Source organism: Astatotilapia calliptera, chromosome 14 (assembly GCF_964374335.1).
Source record: "Astatotilapia calliptera chromosome 14, fAstCal68.1, whole genome shotgun sequence".
Classification (NCBI taxonomy): domain Eukaryota; kingdom Metazoa; phylum Chordata; class Actinopteri; order Cichliformes; family Cichlidae; genus Astatotilapia; species Astatotilapia calliptera.
Window position 1 is genome coordinate 13546387 of NC_137435.1, and position 18558 is coordinate 13564944.

General features: G+C 41.7%; 1 protein-coding gene and 1 long non-coding RNA gene across 5 annotated transcripts; one reads left to right on the forward strand and one right to left on the reverse strand.

Moving 5' to 3' along the window:
• Positions 1 to 481: 481 nt before the first annotated feature.
• sytl2b (synaptotagmin-like 2b) lies at positions 482 to 17712 on the reverse strand. 4 transcript variants are annotated; one of them, XM_026192381.2, is made up of 20 exons: positions 17561 to 17711; positions 16145 to 16297; positions 14530 to 14693; positions 14112 to 14223; positions 13090 to 13138; positions 12893 to 12995; positions 12401 to 12806; positions 12114 to 12319; positions 8213 to 10702; positions 6870 to 6983; positions 6738 to 6788; positions 6349 to 6443; positions 6141 to 6257; positions 5000 to 5169; positions 4453 to 4555; positions 4191 to 4352; positions 3913 to 3997; positions 2118 to 2220; positions 1822 to 2027; positions 482 to 1258 (listed from the first exon to the last, which is right to left on the reverse strand). In XM_026192381.2, the coding sequence occupies exons 1-20, from the start codon at positions 17605 to 17607 to the stop codon at positions 1110 to 1112; spliced, it is 5085 nt and encodes a 1694-aa protein (XP_026048166.2). In that variant the 5' UTR covers positions 17608 to 17711; the 3' UTR covers positions 482 to 1109. The 4 variants fall into 4 exon arrangements, with proteins under 4 accessions (XP_026048166.2, XP_026048168.2, XP_026048167.2 ...); XM_026192383.2 differs by having other exon boundaries at positions 17462 to 17601; XM_026192382.2 differs by lacking the exon at positions 6738 to 6788 and having other exon boundaries at positions 17561 to 17712.
• On the forward strand, positions 14133 to 15699 carry LOC145420112 (uncharacterized). The gene is made up of 2 exons (XR_013901406.1): positions 14133 to 14238; positions 15516 to 15699. It is a non-coding gene; the product is annotated as an uncharacterized LOC145420112 (long non-coding RNA).
• Positions 17713 to 18558: the final 846 nt, after the last annotated feature.

Sequence of the window (18558 nt, forward strand, 5' to 3'; positions counted from 1 at the left end):
TCTGCCTCTGCCAGACCATGACAGCTTCCCTCTTATCGATGCGTATACCCTCTCTCGCTTCAACTGACCTTTATTCCTTGTTTCTCCAGCGCATACCTACACCTCTGTAGGACTCCACATCACATAAGCTAATTCTCTACATTTAAAGCTACTTTTAAAATCCCTACTACCACCTCTATACACCAACCTTTCCTTCTCTCTCACTGCCTCCAAGCACCCGCCACCCCACTCCTCCTCCTTTGGTTTTGTCCAACAGTAGCATAGAGTTTACACAAAATACCTTCACTGACAACCCTCCACATTTATCTGAGCCTGGGACCGGCAGTAGAAGTGCACTGGCTTGTTGTCATCTGTAACGGTTGTACAAAAACAGTTGAGATATTTCAGAGCTCAACAAAAAACACTAAGAAAAACCTGCTGTTAAATGTTAAATTTCTTATAATTTACTGAACAATTAAAAAAGACAGACTTGTTCAAATGATCTGTATTAAATGTCTTTTATTGCACTTGTGGTTAATATAATTAACACGGCACTTTAACAGTTCATCACACGTGAGATCTGTCTTTGGATTGAATTATATTTTTGAAAATACTGTCAATAATTGTTAGTCCAAGAAGCCATGTTTTCTGAAGACTCAGCTAAGTAAACAAAGGCTATATTGGCACTTCCAGGTGATATAACATTGATAACTTGTGGTATATACTAAGTGTAAGTTCTTCCAAATAACAATACAAATAAAAAATACCCAGTGTCTTATTAATGTTCGGCAAAAGACCAGGTGAAAGTGATGTTACTGTGTCGCATTAGAACAGAACAAACAACTTTAAGGTGCTGGAATTATAAAAATAATGTCGGCATTGGTCGATCCTCTTCTTAATTCTCATAGCTGTGTAAGAATATGAGTCTAAAAACAAAACTCACCCTCCAGAGGTTTCTCTAACTGTTCATACCACCTTTATGCTGGGTGGCCCACAGGTTTCTGTAAAATTTCTGCCAAACTGATGACTCCAGTGTTTCACTCCGCTGCCTTTCATTTATTTTTAAACTTTGAAATGTAAAAGCAGTTTTACTTTATACTCGTCTGTAATCTCGTCACAGTTTGAGATATTTATTTGAAAGCGGTTTTTGCAGAGTTCAGCATTCTCAGCGGGAGTACGGCTTCCACCCATTCATTCGGGGTAGCCATCATGCGCTCCCACAGCGCCACCTCATAAGGACTCGAGTCCATCCAGTCCACCACTGCTCCGTAACTTCTGCCTACAGAGAGAGAGAGAGACAAAAAAAGCACCAAAAAAATAAATAAAAATCATCTTTCCAGCATGAAACTGTTAAATTTCTTAGAATAATTAGCTCTTATCTACATCATATAAAGCCTTTGTTTTCTTTCTACACACTTTGATCTAGAAACACTACTCACATTATGTCATTCTGTTTTTGAAAATTACATTCTGCACACTTTTATGTTTCGCAGACTATAAAGGCTGTGCATGCAACCAGCCAACAAGAATGATCAAAGCATTGAAGATTAAAGACATTTCACATATATATATACTAAAATGAGCAAGTCTTACTGCTTTCACTCATAATGTAAACATCAAAGCTCCAATAACTTCACAACAGCTGGAAACTTTGTCTATCCCATCTAACAGAGGTTGTCTTCATGATGTCTACACGACTGAAAGCACCGAGCTGATACCATGTGTCGCCAATACAATATTTGCATTTGCAGTGCTTGAACAGGTGTACCTAATGAAGCGGCCGCTGAGTGTATCTCATCAGGTTGCGTATTTTCATAAGTACTTCTTCCATCAGTAGCCTACCTGTTCCAGTCCCCAGCCTCAGGCCCCCCAGCAGGTTGCTTGCGAGCCTGTCTCGGTCCCACACAGTGAGCTCCACGCATGCCTCTGTTAGATCAGCCTCTCTGATGCCATCATACACCATCGTGTGGTTAAACACCGGATCCACCGTCCTCCGCAGCACACGCGTCTTCTGGCGACTTTTCCTGCTCGTGTCTGGCAGGACGAAGCTTCAAATGAGCGGGCAGAAGAAAACATGTCGTGACTAATACAGAAGAACCCCTTAAATAACTAACTTGAGATGAATCAGCTGTGCATACCACTTTACATATGGGTCGATGGTAGCCCTGATTAGAGGCAGGTTCTTGCATTCTTTCACCCAAATGTGAATCTCTCCAGTGCTGCAACTGTCTTTAGCTACACCTTTAAAGAAAATGACATTACATTTTTATGACTCTGGTATTTCTACACAAGTATAAGACTGAACTTAAAAACTAAAACATACTGCAGTAAGGGAGGTTAATACATAACATTTTATTACTGGATTTAAATGATGCTTTTCTTTCCTGCTTTTATTTAACTGGTAATCTAGGTTGATTCTTGCACACACTTTGTACAGTGATAGTCAGCTATAGTGCTGTGAAAAAGTATTTACTGTGCACGATTTCTTTGGTTTGTTACATATTTGTCATATTTGTTAAACGTTTCAGATCAAACACATTTTAAATATTAGACAAATATAACCCAAGGAAATACAAAATGCAGTTTTTACTCCTCTGCTGCAAAAGGCTGATGGGATATTGTCATCACCCTTCTGGGCGAGTTTACCAACCTACCTGGCAAAGTAATTACACCCCTAAATCTAATAACTAGTTCTGGCACCCGTGTCAGCAAGAACTGCAATCGAGCGTTTGTGATAACTGGTAATAAGCCTTTCATATCACTGTGGAGGAATTCAGGCTCGTTCGTCTTTGCAGAATTGTTTTAAGCAAGCCACAGTTGAAGGTTTTAAAGCATGAAAAGGCTTTTAAGGTCACACCAATCAGATTTAAGTCCAAACTTTGGCTAGGTCACTCAAAACAAAGAGTTCCTTAAGAACTCCACCTTTATACTCATACATGATTAAAAGTTCAAAATAATTCTTATTTATCGTTCACATTACATGGTTTGTTTGTTTTTAGATGGGCAGGTGTCAACTTTCATCATTTTAAGAAAAAACAGAAGCACTGTGAAAAATATCTCCATCCAGATTAAAAACATCAAGCATTTGGTGATGTAGAAATCTTGGCCAATCAGAAGCCAAGCGGAAGGCTTGAGTTTTACATTTGACTCAAGAGTGAGGTTCAACTTCTCCTAAACATCAGGGGAAACACTGACATCCATATTCTATTCATGCAACTGCAGATATTAAAATCTTGCCTTTAATAATAATAATAATGGATTGGATTTATATAGCGCTTTTCAAGGCACCCAAAGCGCTTTACAATACCACTATTCATTCACTCTCACATTCATACACTGGTGGAGGCAGCTACAGTTGTAGCCACAGCTGCCCTGGGGCAGACTGACAGAAGCGAGGCTGCCATATCGCGCCATCGGCCAACACCAGTAGGCAAGTAGGGTAAAGTGTCTTGCCCAAAGACACAACGACCAGGACAGAGAGCCCAGGGATCGAACCGGCGACCTTCCGGTTACAGATGCGATTCCCAACCCCCTGAGCCACGGTCGCCCCTTTGTCTGCCACTGCAGGAAATCGCCTCATATAAAACAAATGATGTGTTGTGCAGTCTGATGTCAGAAAAGGAAAAAAGGCACATGCCTTTGACGTTATAGGACAAAATCTGTTTCCTCGCACAGAAGGAAATGCAGAGTATGAAAATCTTCAGCCAAAAAAAGTTTTTCAAAAGTCAAAATGCAAAGAAAAATACCCATGTATGTGAGGACAGGGTGTTACACAAGTCTTTTTTAACACGTCTCCCTTTAACCCGACTTTCTTCTGATTGGCTCTATGTCAGAATAACAGAAGCTTTGACAAACAGGTGAGAGAGGCTGCTGTGCTACTGTAAACAATACTGCTAATCTAATATAAAAAACAGAGGAGGATTACTTGCAGACCTTCGCTGTGGATGATCTGTGGCAGGAAACGTATGGCTAGTTTCATCTCTCCTCGGTCATTTGATGGCGCTAGCGTGGGCGTCGTCTAAGACACGGGAGACATTACATAAACACCCAAAAACGTCATCATGTGACAGCTGATATAACCAACTCAAACAAGACTCTGGAAAATAAATGAGCGGACGGACCACATTCTCCAGATAAACCGGCTTTTATGCGATGAGAAAACAATGTCGCAGATAAAGAAGCCTTTGTGTGTGTTTATCTTTTTTTCTTACCCTGGCTTTCAGGGCTAAGTAGTTCATCTGGGTGTGGTCAAAGTCCCACTTAGACAGCTCCACGTCTACCTCGCCCAGGAAACTGTTCTTGCCAAACGTGTCATGATGCCAAACAGAAAGAATGAGTGTCTGGGTCCTGAGATACTCCATGCGAACTCGATACTGGGAGGATAGGAAAGAGCAGGGCGCTTTTATTTGCTGTCAGGCAAGATTTACGGTGTGGGAATATTTGTGTGTTGGTAAAATATCCACATATTCTTACTCTGAGGATCTCGTTAAAAGTCGGGTTTAACGTCTTCTTTTTTACCGATGTTTTCCTCTTTCCGAGATTAGCTTTATCGGGCGCCAGGTAGCTCTTGACATACCTTAAAAGGAAAGAAAACAAATCTTACAGAATATATGGAGGAAGTAGTCACAGTTAGTGGCCAAAAATGGGCTAAAATGAATAATAACTTTTGTGTGATATGGTGACAGAATATAGTAGAAATGGATAAATACAATAAGTTAAGAAAAAAAACAAACTTTCTTATACTTCAAGTTTCTAGTGAAAGCTGAGGAAACATCATGAACCACATGTACTGTTGTTCTGACCTTGCCACTTTGCTATATTGCAGGTAAATGCTAGTGCTATAGTGGCTACAGCCATCTCTTATATACAGTCAATACTCTGTATATGCCCCTCTTTATTATTTTACAGTGACTTAAAAGAAACCTGGAGTCCTTTTTTGGTGGGGACAGGTGAAAACATGATGCAGGAATATCACGTTTCCTTTCATTGGTTTATAATCTAGTATGGAAGTAGCACTCACGGATCTGAGCGGCCCCTTTTCGGGTCTACAGCAGCCAAGTCTCGGCACTCGGCCACAAAAATATGAAACTCTCTGAGCCGCTGGACGTAGTTGATGGAGAACTGGATGCTTCCCTGGACCTCCACATTCGCAAAGTCTGCACTGTACATGGTCATCACACTTCCACTTAGCTGAAAGCATACGCAAACATGAAGATAAACATTGTTTATTATAAAACAAAGCAGAAGACGGTCTGATGCATGCATGTTTGAGCTTTTGGTTATTGAGTTTTATTGTGCAGCAGGTACAGACGGAGAAGGAATGTGTGAGGTACAAACAGTGACCGGAGTTCTTGTTAGTGCACTTTTCTATACTTTGACCTGATCAGTGCTACAAACCTTAGCGCTGGAAAGTTGCTGTGAACTGCACTAAGGTGTGGGGAGGATTCAAATTTATTTTAGAGCTATCAGTTTTCTCCTTTAAAATCATCTCTATGGATAAGCTTTAAAAAAAGCCCTACTTGACAAACCTCATATCTCACTCAGCATTTCAGTATTTGTTGCTCCAGGGCTCACTGGAGCCTCCTAAGGCCTGAGAAGTGGTAAAATCACAACAAAATTTAAATTTACGCTTGATTAAAAGTGTTCACTAATGAAGATTTGGCTGAAGACCAACTTTGTTTAGCTAATGCACATCTGCTCACGTCTGGTTAGCCTCCCACTGTTCAGCTGAGGTGCAGTGCACAGATGCTTGGCAGCTTTGGGATCTTTCTGATTCTGGCTGTCATCCCGACATGGGGGCAGTGGTGGTAGAAACATTTATTTATGTCAGTATCAATACAACTGGAGATATTCTACTTCACATAATATTCAAAGTATAAGAAAACTGATGATTAATGCTCATATTAAACAAAGTTTACAAAAGAATGAGGTCAGTGTATCACTGTAGGCCACGACATGTTGGCGGCTGTGCCAGCAATAGCATGAATGCTAAGTGGAATGCAGCCTTCAGTACACCTGTATTGTTAATTTAAAGCTTTTGTTGTGGAAAAAGGTTTCTCTAGTTCAGCTTAAAGCCAAGAAGCAGCGCAGTTAAAGTGAGAGATAAGTGAATGGGAAAAATGCGCATGCAAAGCGATGCATTCTGCTGTGTATAAACATACAGAAGACACAGACGGCCTGCCAGAAGAGATGGTGAGGTTAGACATTGAGCTGCCCATTATTAGTCTTTCTCGGGGGTAACTGTCCTCGCAGGTGGAGTCAGTGGTTTCGCCAGGATCCTACAACACAGACAGCAAACAAAGCTCTGTGCTCGAAGATGCAGTGCAGGCTTTTTTCTACAGGACTAAAAGATGCAAGAAGTCATTTTACCTCCTTCTGTAAGAATGAAGGAACTGATTTGCTCATCTTCTTCAGGTGGTCTGGATCCGAAAATAAGGCCGAGGAGGGTGATGCGATAACAGAAGCTAGAGCGTGGTTAGTTGGGAAGCAGAAGATTAAAATACTGATTAAATTTCCGCTATGATCGCAAGAAAATGTATATCCTCCGGAGACCCAGCCTAATTATGCATGTCCTCTGTAGTAGACACAAAAATCAGAGAAAAAGTTAAACTGAGAGATACTTTTTTCCCTTGGTTCTCAGAAGGATAAAATAAGATAAGTATTTGTCTTATCATGTCTCGCATAAAGTTCCTAATGTTGTAAATCTGCTCAACATTTGGCAATAAAATCCTTTCTGAAAGGAAAAAGGCAGTTTCTACCATCGTTAACGCGCCTGAGGTCAGAAGTTGAGTCCTGTCTTCTTTCTTGTCCTTGGAGAAACAGAATTACAGTCATCTCAAATTGTGTCTACAAATGGAAGATTCGGGCTTTAGCATTGAGAACATGCTCACGTGGTGATAATGATGCGGTGATATCCTCCATACTTTTAGCCAGATTTTTGGGCCGTGCTTCTGCTCGCCGCAGTGCTTTCCTTACAGGATTTTGGTCACAGTCATCATTTTCACCTGCAATCAGCGGAAAACGCTCTGATTAACTGATTAATGGTCTTGAAAGCTGAGAAAGCACCATGAAGCAAATTAAGGGCACTGATTAATGGCTGTCGTCTGGATCCTGGATGCGTGGAGGAAACTTTTAGACTTGACAAAAGGTATAAATAAGGTTTATCTATTCTTATTTGAATGATAAATAGTCTGAAATATTTTTAAACTGTTCTAGGAAAAAAAACCCAGAAGCATGTGAAAAATGGCAATCACAGTATCCCACTACAGTGTTTTTCGGTTAACGGCATTGCAATGCAAAGACAAGAGGCTAATCTGCTAATCTTTGATCAGCTGATTATTGCAGCTCCATTTACTTTGAATCCACAAATGAAAATCGAAGTATTTGAAGTTTGAGGTTTACAATGAGGTAATAATGAAAATACAAAAGAAAAGAAATTAACCTTTAAACAATTCAAGGTTTGAGGTTTGAAGAATACTATATAGCACTATAAAACTACTGTTGGTGAAATGTTGTTTTGTTTTTGCTTTTTAATTAAGTTACCCAGCCCACAAATTAAACACAGACAGCTGACTGCAGGTACACAGTCTGTTTACTGAGATTTGCTGTTGCCAACACAGATAACCCGACACGGACACAATGTCAAGGACACAGCTGGATCCAAGCCATGATGACAAACTGTATCGGAGTGTACACACAGGAGTACGACCTACACAAAACAGCTGTTGAAAAAAATTAGATTGATATTTGCGATGAATGGGAGGGATGCTCGTTTATTTATTTTCTGGTTTATTTTATGCAAACTAATTCATTTCAATTTCTTTAAATGTTTCCAGCAACCCACTGGTACTATTTGCAGATGTCACCCATAGGTTGCTACGGATCACCTGACGCGAGGATAATCCATCTTCAAACAATCCCGGGCCACCTTGGATTTACTGTAATTTACATGAGCACACCTGGTCTGCGATGCGTCTCTCTGAAGCAGGGACTGCTGGTTGTATTCTACTTATAGACAGTCTCTGTCTGGGCTATTCAAATGACCCATTTCAAAAGGTAACGATATCACAAGGTCATAGCAGTTGCAGTGCACTGTTCAACCACTATTTTCTCAAGCATAACTGTAGCTGAAGGAAAGAAAAAAACACTTTATGAGGACATGTATTTTAGAGAGAAGTTCTTGTTTTGAGTTGCAGTAGAAAGTAAAAACATCAGATTGAAAACTGGTGCTTACGATTTGAACTGTTTCTCGAGTTGGACCAGGTTTCTGACGTGCTGCTCACAGAGGACTCCTGGCCAGTGTCTGAGCTGCTGTAGTTTGCCCACAGGGGGCGTTGACTCATCTTGTTGACCTTCCTGCTGTATCGCTCCTCAGAGCTAACCGGTGTGCTGGCCCTCACCGGCCCAGTCAGATCCAGTTCATACCCAGATTTGCCCTCTGACCCCTCGTCCTTCACGGCCGGAGCGAGTGAGGTGTGGACGCTGGTCTTATCCGTCATCCCCAGGTAGTGCCGGTAGTCTCTAGGAACAAAGGCGCGTGCTCGTGGAGTCAGAGCCTCCGTTTCCTCTGATCGTCTCGGCACTATAGCTTTCTCAGGGTTCTGCCTTTGCTTTCTGCTCTGAGAGTGAACAGGGCTGACATCCATTTTCAGTTTGCTTTGATCTTTTTCATCGGGAATGCTCAAAGCGAACATGCTGGTGGCGCGGCGCATAGAATTACCCCGACTGCTCGAACAACCAAAGCTGTCTTTTCTGCTCTTAGGAATACGACTCTCTTTTCCTGAGCTGTTTTGTGGTTTTGAAGTTTTCTCCTCTCTGCTGGAATCTTTTGAGCTCTTTCTGGACAATCTTTGTTGGCCTGACTCAGTTGAGTTATAATTAGGTGGGTTGTTTTTGCCATCACCCAGTGCTCTGGACCCAGAGCCCGTCTGTCTGTCATGTGGCGACTTTGATCGATTCAGAGGAGGTGGAGATGATTTCATCACGGCTGGTCTTGTTTTCTCGACAGCAGAGGATAGTCTGTAAATCTCTGGATCAACAACCTTTACGTCCTGAGACGACAGCTGAGCACTTATTCCCTCTTTCCTTTTGGGGCTTTTGGGTTTGTCAAAGGAAAATGATCCCTTGGAGTCTGATGTGGCCTCATCCCAGAACTCGCGTAGAGTGTTAAACTGGGCCCGGCTTGTGCCGAGGCTCGGAGACAGCTTGTCTATTCTCTGATTCAGCGGCATAATAGAAAAATTTTGATGATTTTTGTCATAGTTTTCATCGTCACTGCCTGACTCATTGCCAATTGACCTCAGGTCATATTCTGATTTTGTGAATCTTTTATTCAGTTTCGCCTGATTTGCTCCACGAGCCACCTTACCATCTCCGAAAGCTCTAGGTTTGCCGGTATAAAACATGGGCTTGTTCCTCTCCTGCTCCCAGAAGGATTTGAGCTGCTTTATTCGCTCTGCAGTGCTTTCTTGGTTTTGCAACGCCTGCCTATTTAGATGAGGACTGTTAGTCCTGTCTTTATTGGATGAGTCCTCTTTTCTTTTTGGAGACATGCTCGAATGAATGCTTTTATCCTCACCTGAACCTCTTTGAATTTGTGCTTTTGTGGTGATCTGCACATCATTCCCAGGTTGCTTATAGTCCATGTACACATTGTTTCTGGTTAAACAGAGCTTCTCAGAATCCAGGCTGGCCCTTGTTAGAAGGTCTGTATCCAGCTGAGACACGGGGAGACTTTTTGAGAGCTCTTCTGGCAGCAGGACTTCTCTTGGTTCAGAAAAGCTGTCAGGTTTGATTAAAAAGATGCTCTCAGACTCTGGACTGATGGCCGTCCTTGCCGGTGCTCTTGTTGTGCAAAAAACCTCAGCATCTGAACCTCTTCTCTCACTGGACAGCAACATCAAATAATCTGACTTGTATGTTGAATCATCATTACCCTCTTGGGGCAAATTAATCACCAGATTGTCTGCTTGCTGGTGGTTATTTAAATGAACACTCTCTCCTACATCTGTAGTGATTAGCAGCTGCTGCTCTCTTTCATCACTTGGATTTGAAGCGTATTTATCATAAATCTCATTCCCGCTGTATATTCCAGGAACCAACGCCATATCAGACCCTTTCTCTGTCGTCAGCTGAGCAGATTTTTGACCTTTGTCGCCAGACGAGACCGACTTCCCAATGAGTATTTTAGGGCCTGTATTGCTTTTCTCCCAGAACGACTTCAGATGAGATATTTTAGGTGGTTGGCTTTCATCGGCATCGTCTTTCACATCTTGTGAATGCATTCTCTCTCTGGTACCCGTCTTCACCTCCTCTTGTGATTCAATCACTTCCTTGCTGCCTCTTCTGTCAGCGGCTCTAAGCTCTTTGTCATTGTTGATCTGTCTTTGTAAATGATTCCTCTTTGTTTCAAGCGTTTCCTTTTTCCTGTCACTTATCATATCCACAACATCTTTCGACAATAAATCCTCAGCTCTTAATCTACTAACTTCCACATGTTTGTCAGGGCTCTTTGTAACCACTGGATCGTCTGAATTTAGCCAATCGCTGCTGTCCGTGCTGCGGCTGAACCACTCCAGCACCTTTGCAATGGATTCCTCATCCTCACCAGTGGGACTGGTGGCCTGAGTGGATAGCTTAAACACATTTGCATGATTTGACCTCTGGGTTTGCTGATGAGACTTATCAACGAAGTTGAGATCATAGGATACAGGGAGATCTGGATCTAAAAAGCAACGTGGGGAAATAGAATTAGATACTTGGCTCTACTTCAATAAGCGGCGGGATTACAACATCAATTTAATGAATAAATAAAACAGTATTAGTGTACAAGGTGTGACCAAAGAGCGCTACAACCCACTGAGGAAAAAGCATTTCTGACTTCAATTTCAGCTCTCTGCCCTTCAAGGTCTTCTCCTTGTTCACCTCTGGACTTATTCCAGCACTCCTGTGTTTTTAAAGTCACTCTACAGAAGTCAAGTTCTAATCACTTGTCACTGTGATGCTTGCTGGATCTCCTGAAGTTTTGACACATTAAGTTAAGTTTAAAGGCCCCCAAAGGTTCTGACCTTCAAATTTCTCATCTTTAAGTTGGTGGGAGCCGAATTTGTCTCTTTCTTTTATCTGTTATAAGCCGGTGCAATGTTCTCCTTCGGCTGCCCTGGTACATTACAGGAGAGTTCAACATTGACTCACTAAATTCACAGCACACAGTAGAGAAAATGTGAAAAACAAAGCAAAACACTGACTCTCTCTCAGATAAGCTCCTAATTTGATGTGTCGCCTTCAAGTTTAGACTCTCCTTCACCGGTGATGATCGCCGGCATGAATGTCGGGTTACCTTAAACCTGAATTTGAGGTTAAATTTCTGGTGAAATCACAGATGTGTGAGTGCATGAGGAGTGCTTGCGTACTGTAGGAGTGCTGGAAGCTTGCAGAGGCGGAAAATAAGATGACCCTGAAGGGGAAATGGACCTCATATAGCAGTATAACTTTGCGGTGTTGCTATATTGATGGCAGTGTGATTTCATATTTAGTCTAAAGTAAAACATTTTAACAACATTTTAAGAGGGTGATAAAACTTGCTGACCTTAGCAAACCCTCGATTTTTCATTCAGGCGATCGCCCCTTTTAATTGTGTCTTATATTTGTTTTATTGCCCAATACATTCAGATAATCTTATTTTCCTAATTATGGTTTAGAGCTCATTCTTGAATCTTAGTACTTAAATATTCAAATGGTGAATATTGTGTTTATTATACTTGCTACAAATCAGTATGTTAGATAGTCGTCCACAGTGGAGTTAAATTGGATTTGCTGGAATTACGATATATTATCTTCTGTTACATTTTTGGACATTGGCTGAAGTGGGGAAAAAAAAAAAGATTAATCGTCTGTCTGTAGCAGACAAACAGAGGAAAATACCAGAATGGAAGATACACTCGGGGTCACAAGATAAATAAAAGATGAAGAATGAAAAAACAATATTTCCCCCCAAAAAATGTCAGTTTTTCAGACTTTTCTCTGATTTTATTCTTTTTTTTTTAAACTTTCACCTCTTTTCATCTCCTCCAATCCTTGAAAGAGGAATACATGCCTGAAAGCCCTGCCCTGTCGTACCTTGTTACTGAACTTACCCACAATGTTTTGGGGCAAACTCAGCTCCTCCTGCCTCATCGCTGGCCCCACACGGCTGTTGTTTTCTTTGTCCTGAATGTTGGTGGTAGGCAGCGTGACAAAATTCAAAGGTGGAAGCTCTCTTTGAGGTTGGTCATCTCGTTCTTCACTCCTCTGCGATGGTCCCGTCTCAGTGGACGCATCACTTCTTGTGTATCTGGACACTCTGAAAATATACAGGTTGTGAGTTACAGTGGAAGGATGCAAACGTTTAATTACAGGTTCCCAGTATAAGTTTCCCACTGACCTGTCTCTTGTTATAGAAGCTGGGTTTCTCTGTCTTTCCAGACTTGAATTGGAGGAAACCTGAGAGTTGTCACACAGTGACTGCAAGGAGTTTTCATCTGCAGATGTGGATGACCGGGCTACCTGATTAGACACTGCACTTCTTTGAGGCATTTCATCTTGGCTCTTCAGGCCAGACTGATTAGAGCTCCCGCTGGATCCCCGCTGCAGCCTCCGTCGTGGTGTAGGAATAATCCCCGCTGACCCCGGCTGAGCATCCAACCCCAGGCCGTTGCTTTCAGACGGACTGAGAGGACGTCTGGAGAGAAAGGTCCTCTTCTTTGGCACTGGCCTAAAACCTACAGAGGAGCCCTCTGATGTCTGATTGGCCTCACCTGCTGGGTGATTCTTCAGTGGAGAGACGGGCTCTGAGGACAGAAAAGATAAGAGGCTCACTGCGGGATACCCTCAGATAGCCCCGCAAAGATCTGTATGTTCAAATTTCAGTTCAGACCTGTCTCCAGTGACTCCTGGTCTCGACTGGCTGACAGGTAATGATTATTTTCAGGAGGCTCAACAACAACAAGGGAAGCACGGTTAAAAGGGTTATGCCTCGGCTTGAAGACAGAAAAGAATGAAATGCGCTGTTAACTCTACAACAGGAAAAAAGAAATGGAAAGAAGAAAGTCCAGCCTGTTTTTCAACACGTACCATTCTCGGGGAACGAATCCCTGAACTTTGATTCTCTTTTTCTGCATCACTGGGAAAAAAGAATAAAAAAAAAAAAATGGGTGTATTTTTAATCTAATATGTAAACAACACCGTGCATGACTGGGACTCGCGACAGTAAAGAGTAATGACATTAAAGAAGCAAAAGATGTCTGCCCATCCAAACCACCCAAACATCAAAGGAGCAAACATATGAGACAACACTTGCGACATGTCTATGTTGTGGCTGAATTAAATTAATCTAATGCAATTCATTTAAATGCGTTTAAATCTCATGTGATGTAACGAAGCAATGGGAAATAAATGCACTGCAAACCAACACTGTCAGAGTGCAAATACCTGAGAGGGGCTAAGTCAAATATTGACTGCACTATAACAGAAGTGTGCTGAATGTGTGGCACAAAGTGACTTCACTACACAGTCAACTGTGTGACTAATCCAGTCTTATATTAACAAAAGGTCTTACAATAAAAAACAATCTTCTCATTCAAATTAGAACCACAGGATAGGACGATCCTGACATTTTTTTTTTGCATAACTTAATTTCAAACATAACAACAACATCTCGTAATGTCCCAATCGGAGTAATTGCTCTGAGAGTTTTATCGAGTTAAACACTTTGCCCAGAAGGTACAGTAGCCGCTGCCTGGCTATAAAACAGATGTATTCCTTGTCAGCACCACCTATGTTTACACAGGCTGAGTCACAAGACTCCGAGTACATATTCACACTGACAGGGTGACGAGAGAGATAAACAGAGCTGGTTCAGCCTCAAGTGATAATATCAGTGTCTGGTTCGCGGTCTGTTTCTCGAGTCACAGTGAAGCTGGTACTGGTATCAGATCGATATTAGCACGGCAGGATCAATACTTGTAATTTTTTTATATACAGTTTGTTTTGGACATCATTGAATAGACCTCAAACATGAGAAATGCCTGAACCTTTTTGTGTTGACATAATAACATTTGCAGTATTGCACAGCACTATAGGAAACAACTGCTTACCTAATCTGCTGTGGCTGCTCTGCTTCCAGCTGTCTGGCAGGTTTCAGTGGAGGAACAATGTCTGAAGCTCGACTGCTCGCGACCTTGGGTCTGTCAAGTCTAAGAGAACCATCTGCAGGAGAGAGAGGTTTGGAAAAGTCTGTGAATAACAACACTGTCCAGGTTGATGAAGCAGAATAATTCTGATTTTCACCACACGTTGAGAGGGAATTCTTTCCTGGCCTCATTTCTGACCTCAGCACTCTGTATGTATTTACCTCCGAAAGGCTAAAACATTTAAATCCAGCAGATCAGTAAAATCTGTACTTGCCTCTGTTGTGATAACAGGGTGCTGTGGTCAAAAAGAGGAAAAGTTTTTTTCCCCTGAGCACGAAATGTGCATTTAAACCTCTTAGCGAACAGTGCAGAATGAGCAGACCTAAACTAGCCGCTTTTCCTTGTTTCATGGAAGCCAGAATGATTTCCGAGCCGTGGATCTTGTCCCTGTGTCTGCGTGACTTGGCCTCGTAAAACCACTCTCCTGTCAGGTACTTCAGTTTAGCGTCAGACTGGGAGGTATTGTTTACTATGTCCTCCAGTTTCCTGTTAGGATATAATAAAAAGAATAAAATAGACATACACAAAAGAGAAATGAAGTGAAAACGCTCAAGTGGAGAGGTTTTTTCTGTATAATTTCTAGTTCTTTTATGCAGTGTGTTAATCCTAGCTGAGTGGCACGTCTTGCTGAATGGCTACAGACACAAAAAAGAGCAAAAGCGAGACAATGCTCGCTTTCGGTTGCACTGAATGAAAAATCTGACACCATTTTAATTCACTTTGAGCAGGACTAACCTGCAAATATGGGGTGAAATACAAAGCCAAGAGCGCAGAAAGGACAGACAAACTCCCAAAAATCTTTTAAAGGTGTTCACAATGCAATCAACATAACACAAATTCTCTTTTGTGTTTTTAATCGTGTGAAGCATTTTTCAGATTTAAGCTTAAGCTAATGATAAGCTTCTGATTTTACTGTGCAGGAATTCGGAAAACATTTCCATCAACTTTAAATTGAATCAAAGAGGGAACAAAAAAATTCCTCCGCCTTGAGCTGACTGCTCCAACTCATCTTTCCTCCTTCACAGAGGAACTCGGTGGTCATGTGAAAAAAGGGTAGCACATTATTACAGACTGTTGGCTTAATCCTTTTACACTAGACTGGCCGAGACACAGTGAGCATTCAGCCCCCCGCTGATGGAAAAAGTCAGGCCGGCCAATTGCATTAAGGCCACAACAAAAAGCACGCTGTTTGATGGCATTCTCGATTTTTGAAAATGAAATCAAAACAGGGTACACAGCATCGGGGATTTTTGATAGTTTGCACGCATGGTTGCAATTTGAAAGACGAAGTGTGCACTTTTGTTTCAGGACATGGGAGAGGCCAGAGAAGATGTGAGCTTCTTGTTTGTCTTCACACACCCTGAATATGCACAGTGAGGAAGTTCTGACCCCGCCCGAAGGTGCTAAGACGACAGGGAAACAGCAGATGTCAATTGTTTTAAAAGTCCTAAAAAGATATGACCAAATTAAACTTCTTTTCCCCATCACGTTCGACACTCTTGATGCATCTCCCATCACTGAGGCCTTTAAGGGTTTCTATTCCTGTCCATCAGACCAGCATGATCCTCTCCCACGTGTGGACTTGGCTGTAATCTAATTGCTCATCTCACATTGAGGTTTCTCAGCTACGGAGGCAGCGTCTGTGTCCAGCCAAGCTGTTACTGTGTTATTGGATTATGAGCAGACAAATATTATTTTGACGATCCGACAAAGGCCTCTTCTCACAGAACGGGTGACAGAGGGACTTGGGAGTTCTTATTAAATCAATAAAATGACATTAGCTCAACAACATGACATTAACTTAAGAGTCAGCCCAAAATGTCTCAGCGCATGTCAAGAACAGAGCCAAGCAGCGACACGCGAGTAAACAGTGGCTTAAAGGACGCCCAAAAATATGACTTCATATCGTCATACGTGACTGAGACTCAAATTTCAACCTGACTCTCTCCTCCTCTGCCTTCTTCAGTTCAGCATCCCTCTTCAGCACCGTCATGATCATCGCCTGCTCCTCCTCCGTCAGGTGGCTCAGGTCTATCATGGTTCCTTCTCCTGCTTTTCTCAGCGGACAGGTGTGGAAATGGTTGCTGGTTCTGTCAAAGTATACAGCAGTTAATTCAGATCCTGTAAAGTTCTCAAAGTTTAGAGCTGTACCCTTAACTCTTTACCCCTTGAAGGACTACCAGCAGTGACACCTAGAAGCTCTTCTCTGATCTAAGTGGTTTCTTTAATATTTCAGGTCTGCTTATAGAACAAAATGACTGGGTTTGCATTAGAAGTTAATGAGGGTGGTCACTGTCTATGCAGCAGGCTTCTCATTAAGAGTGACGTGGAGCCCATTTTTTCCAATTTAAACCAGAAGCCGGTCCAGTATTTAAAGCAATGAAAATAATTCCATTAGAGGAGTTATTGTTAAAGCTGTAGCTCCTATATTTTCTACTTTACCCAAGTATATAGCTGCCTTAAGCTGCTTTAAACTTCTAGTGCACTGCTATGGTTCTATCATGTGACTGATGGAGGTTTAACAAGGTTTACACAGAAGGTTAAACCTACAAAACCATCAATATTAAAGATCAAATCAGGGGCTCCTGTTATTTTTTGGCTTGTATGTAGTTTCATAGTCACATCTTATAGAAGCTCACACAGTGAATTTCTGGATATTGAATATGGGAACTTTTTTGAAGAAGGAGGTCAGGTTGGAAAGTAAGCAGCTCCTTAACCACGGGAACAGCTGCTTACACACTGATGCTATTGATATAAGCAAGTCATATATATTAATGAGCCACAGGCACGTATTTACTGTTACTCTAATAAGTACCCAAATTATGTTTAGAGTAATAAGGGTGCCTGAGAAAAAAATATTCTATCAGTAGTGCTAAACTTTAGCTGGTGTGCTCTTTTTTATATAAAAAAGTTTATCAAGCGAAAGAGATGCTGATACTTTAACACTAAACTTTGACATCTGGACAGTAACGCGAGGAATCGTCTGGTCTTTGTGCAGCTGATGATTCCTTCAGAGATAACCAGCAACAGGGCGGACGCAAAAGTTTTCTTTGGCTGAGCAAACTTAAGCACATGAACGTTTCATAGAGTAAAAAATGGTTTTAAATGAAGCACACCTGAGAAGTCTCATGTTAACCTATTAACGTGAGTGGCAGAGGTTTACCTTAAATCTCCAGAGAGTGTCACTTCCTTTCTTTCCACTTCAAACTCAACAAGTGTAAAACATCGTTTGTTTGTGTTTTATATTTGCCTACCTTACAGGACACCTGAGGACTTCTCACAGCCCGCTTCTGTCTTTCCCATCTTCATGTTTTACAAAAAAAAGAGAATCACACGGGAAATAAAGTTTTTACCTCCTCCACAGGTCTCCTGCTGCTGGATGCGCCGGATCTCCGGACATGCGCGTGGGAGGGGGCGGACTCAGAGCGCGTGCATGGGGAGGATCTGATGAGCATGAGCTGCAGTTTTTAATTTGACTTTCAGTAACTATATAAATATTTATTTTTATTTAGTGAATGTCTGGGTGTTTCATGTCAAATTCAAGCTTTAATTTTAACTGATCTAACACTTAAATATAAATGAATTATGCAGTCAGTGGTGTAATGCCAGGTAGTGTCCAGCAGGTGTCTCCAGTTTACACACGTTGACATCATCGGTCTGTTTGACAAAAGGGTGTGAGCATCCTCACGGGCAGGCGAGGCTCTAGGACAGCCCAAACCTCAAATACAAGCTTACAGCAAGGCACTGTTTTCCCTTCCGCCTGCACTCTGAATGCTGTGAAATTATTTGGAGTAAGCAGACCATAAATATTCCCACGGTGACCCTGATGTGGTTTCAGGGCACAGCCACAGTTTCAACACCTGAGTCCTTCCTGGTTTCATGTTTTCAGCTTAGGAAGAGCACAAATAAAAACGGTTGGAAAGTGAACTGTGACATAAGCTGCACAAAAATCCTGTTATAGGTTTTATATTTGAATAGCTCATGAATTGTGCTGATTTTATTTAGGTCTAATACATTTTAGACTCTGACTTCTCTAGTCAGCAAATTAAACCTTAGTCTACGGAATATTTTTCCCTTTATCATTTAACCGTCTTGTGACCCCTACAGCAAAAAACAAAACAACTGTCCTGAACCAAAGACCTTAAAAATCTTTGGCAACTGGTTAGTAACCATGTGACTATGTTGTCTACTAAAGCAGGATGTCATCTGCTGGATAAGATCCTTCAGGTGAGTCTCTGATCTTAAAGATAAAGTAGACAGAAACCCATAAAGGAAACACTCTCCCCTCTGTTTTAAGTGCCTTCCATCAGAGCAGCTGAGGGTGTATACATGTGGTCTAAAAAACAGCCTC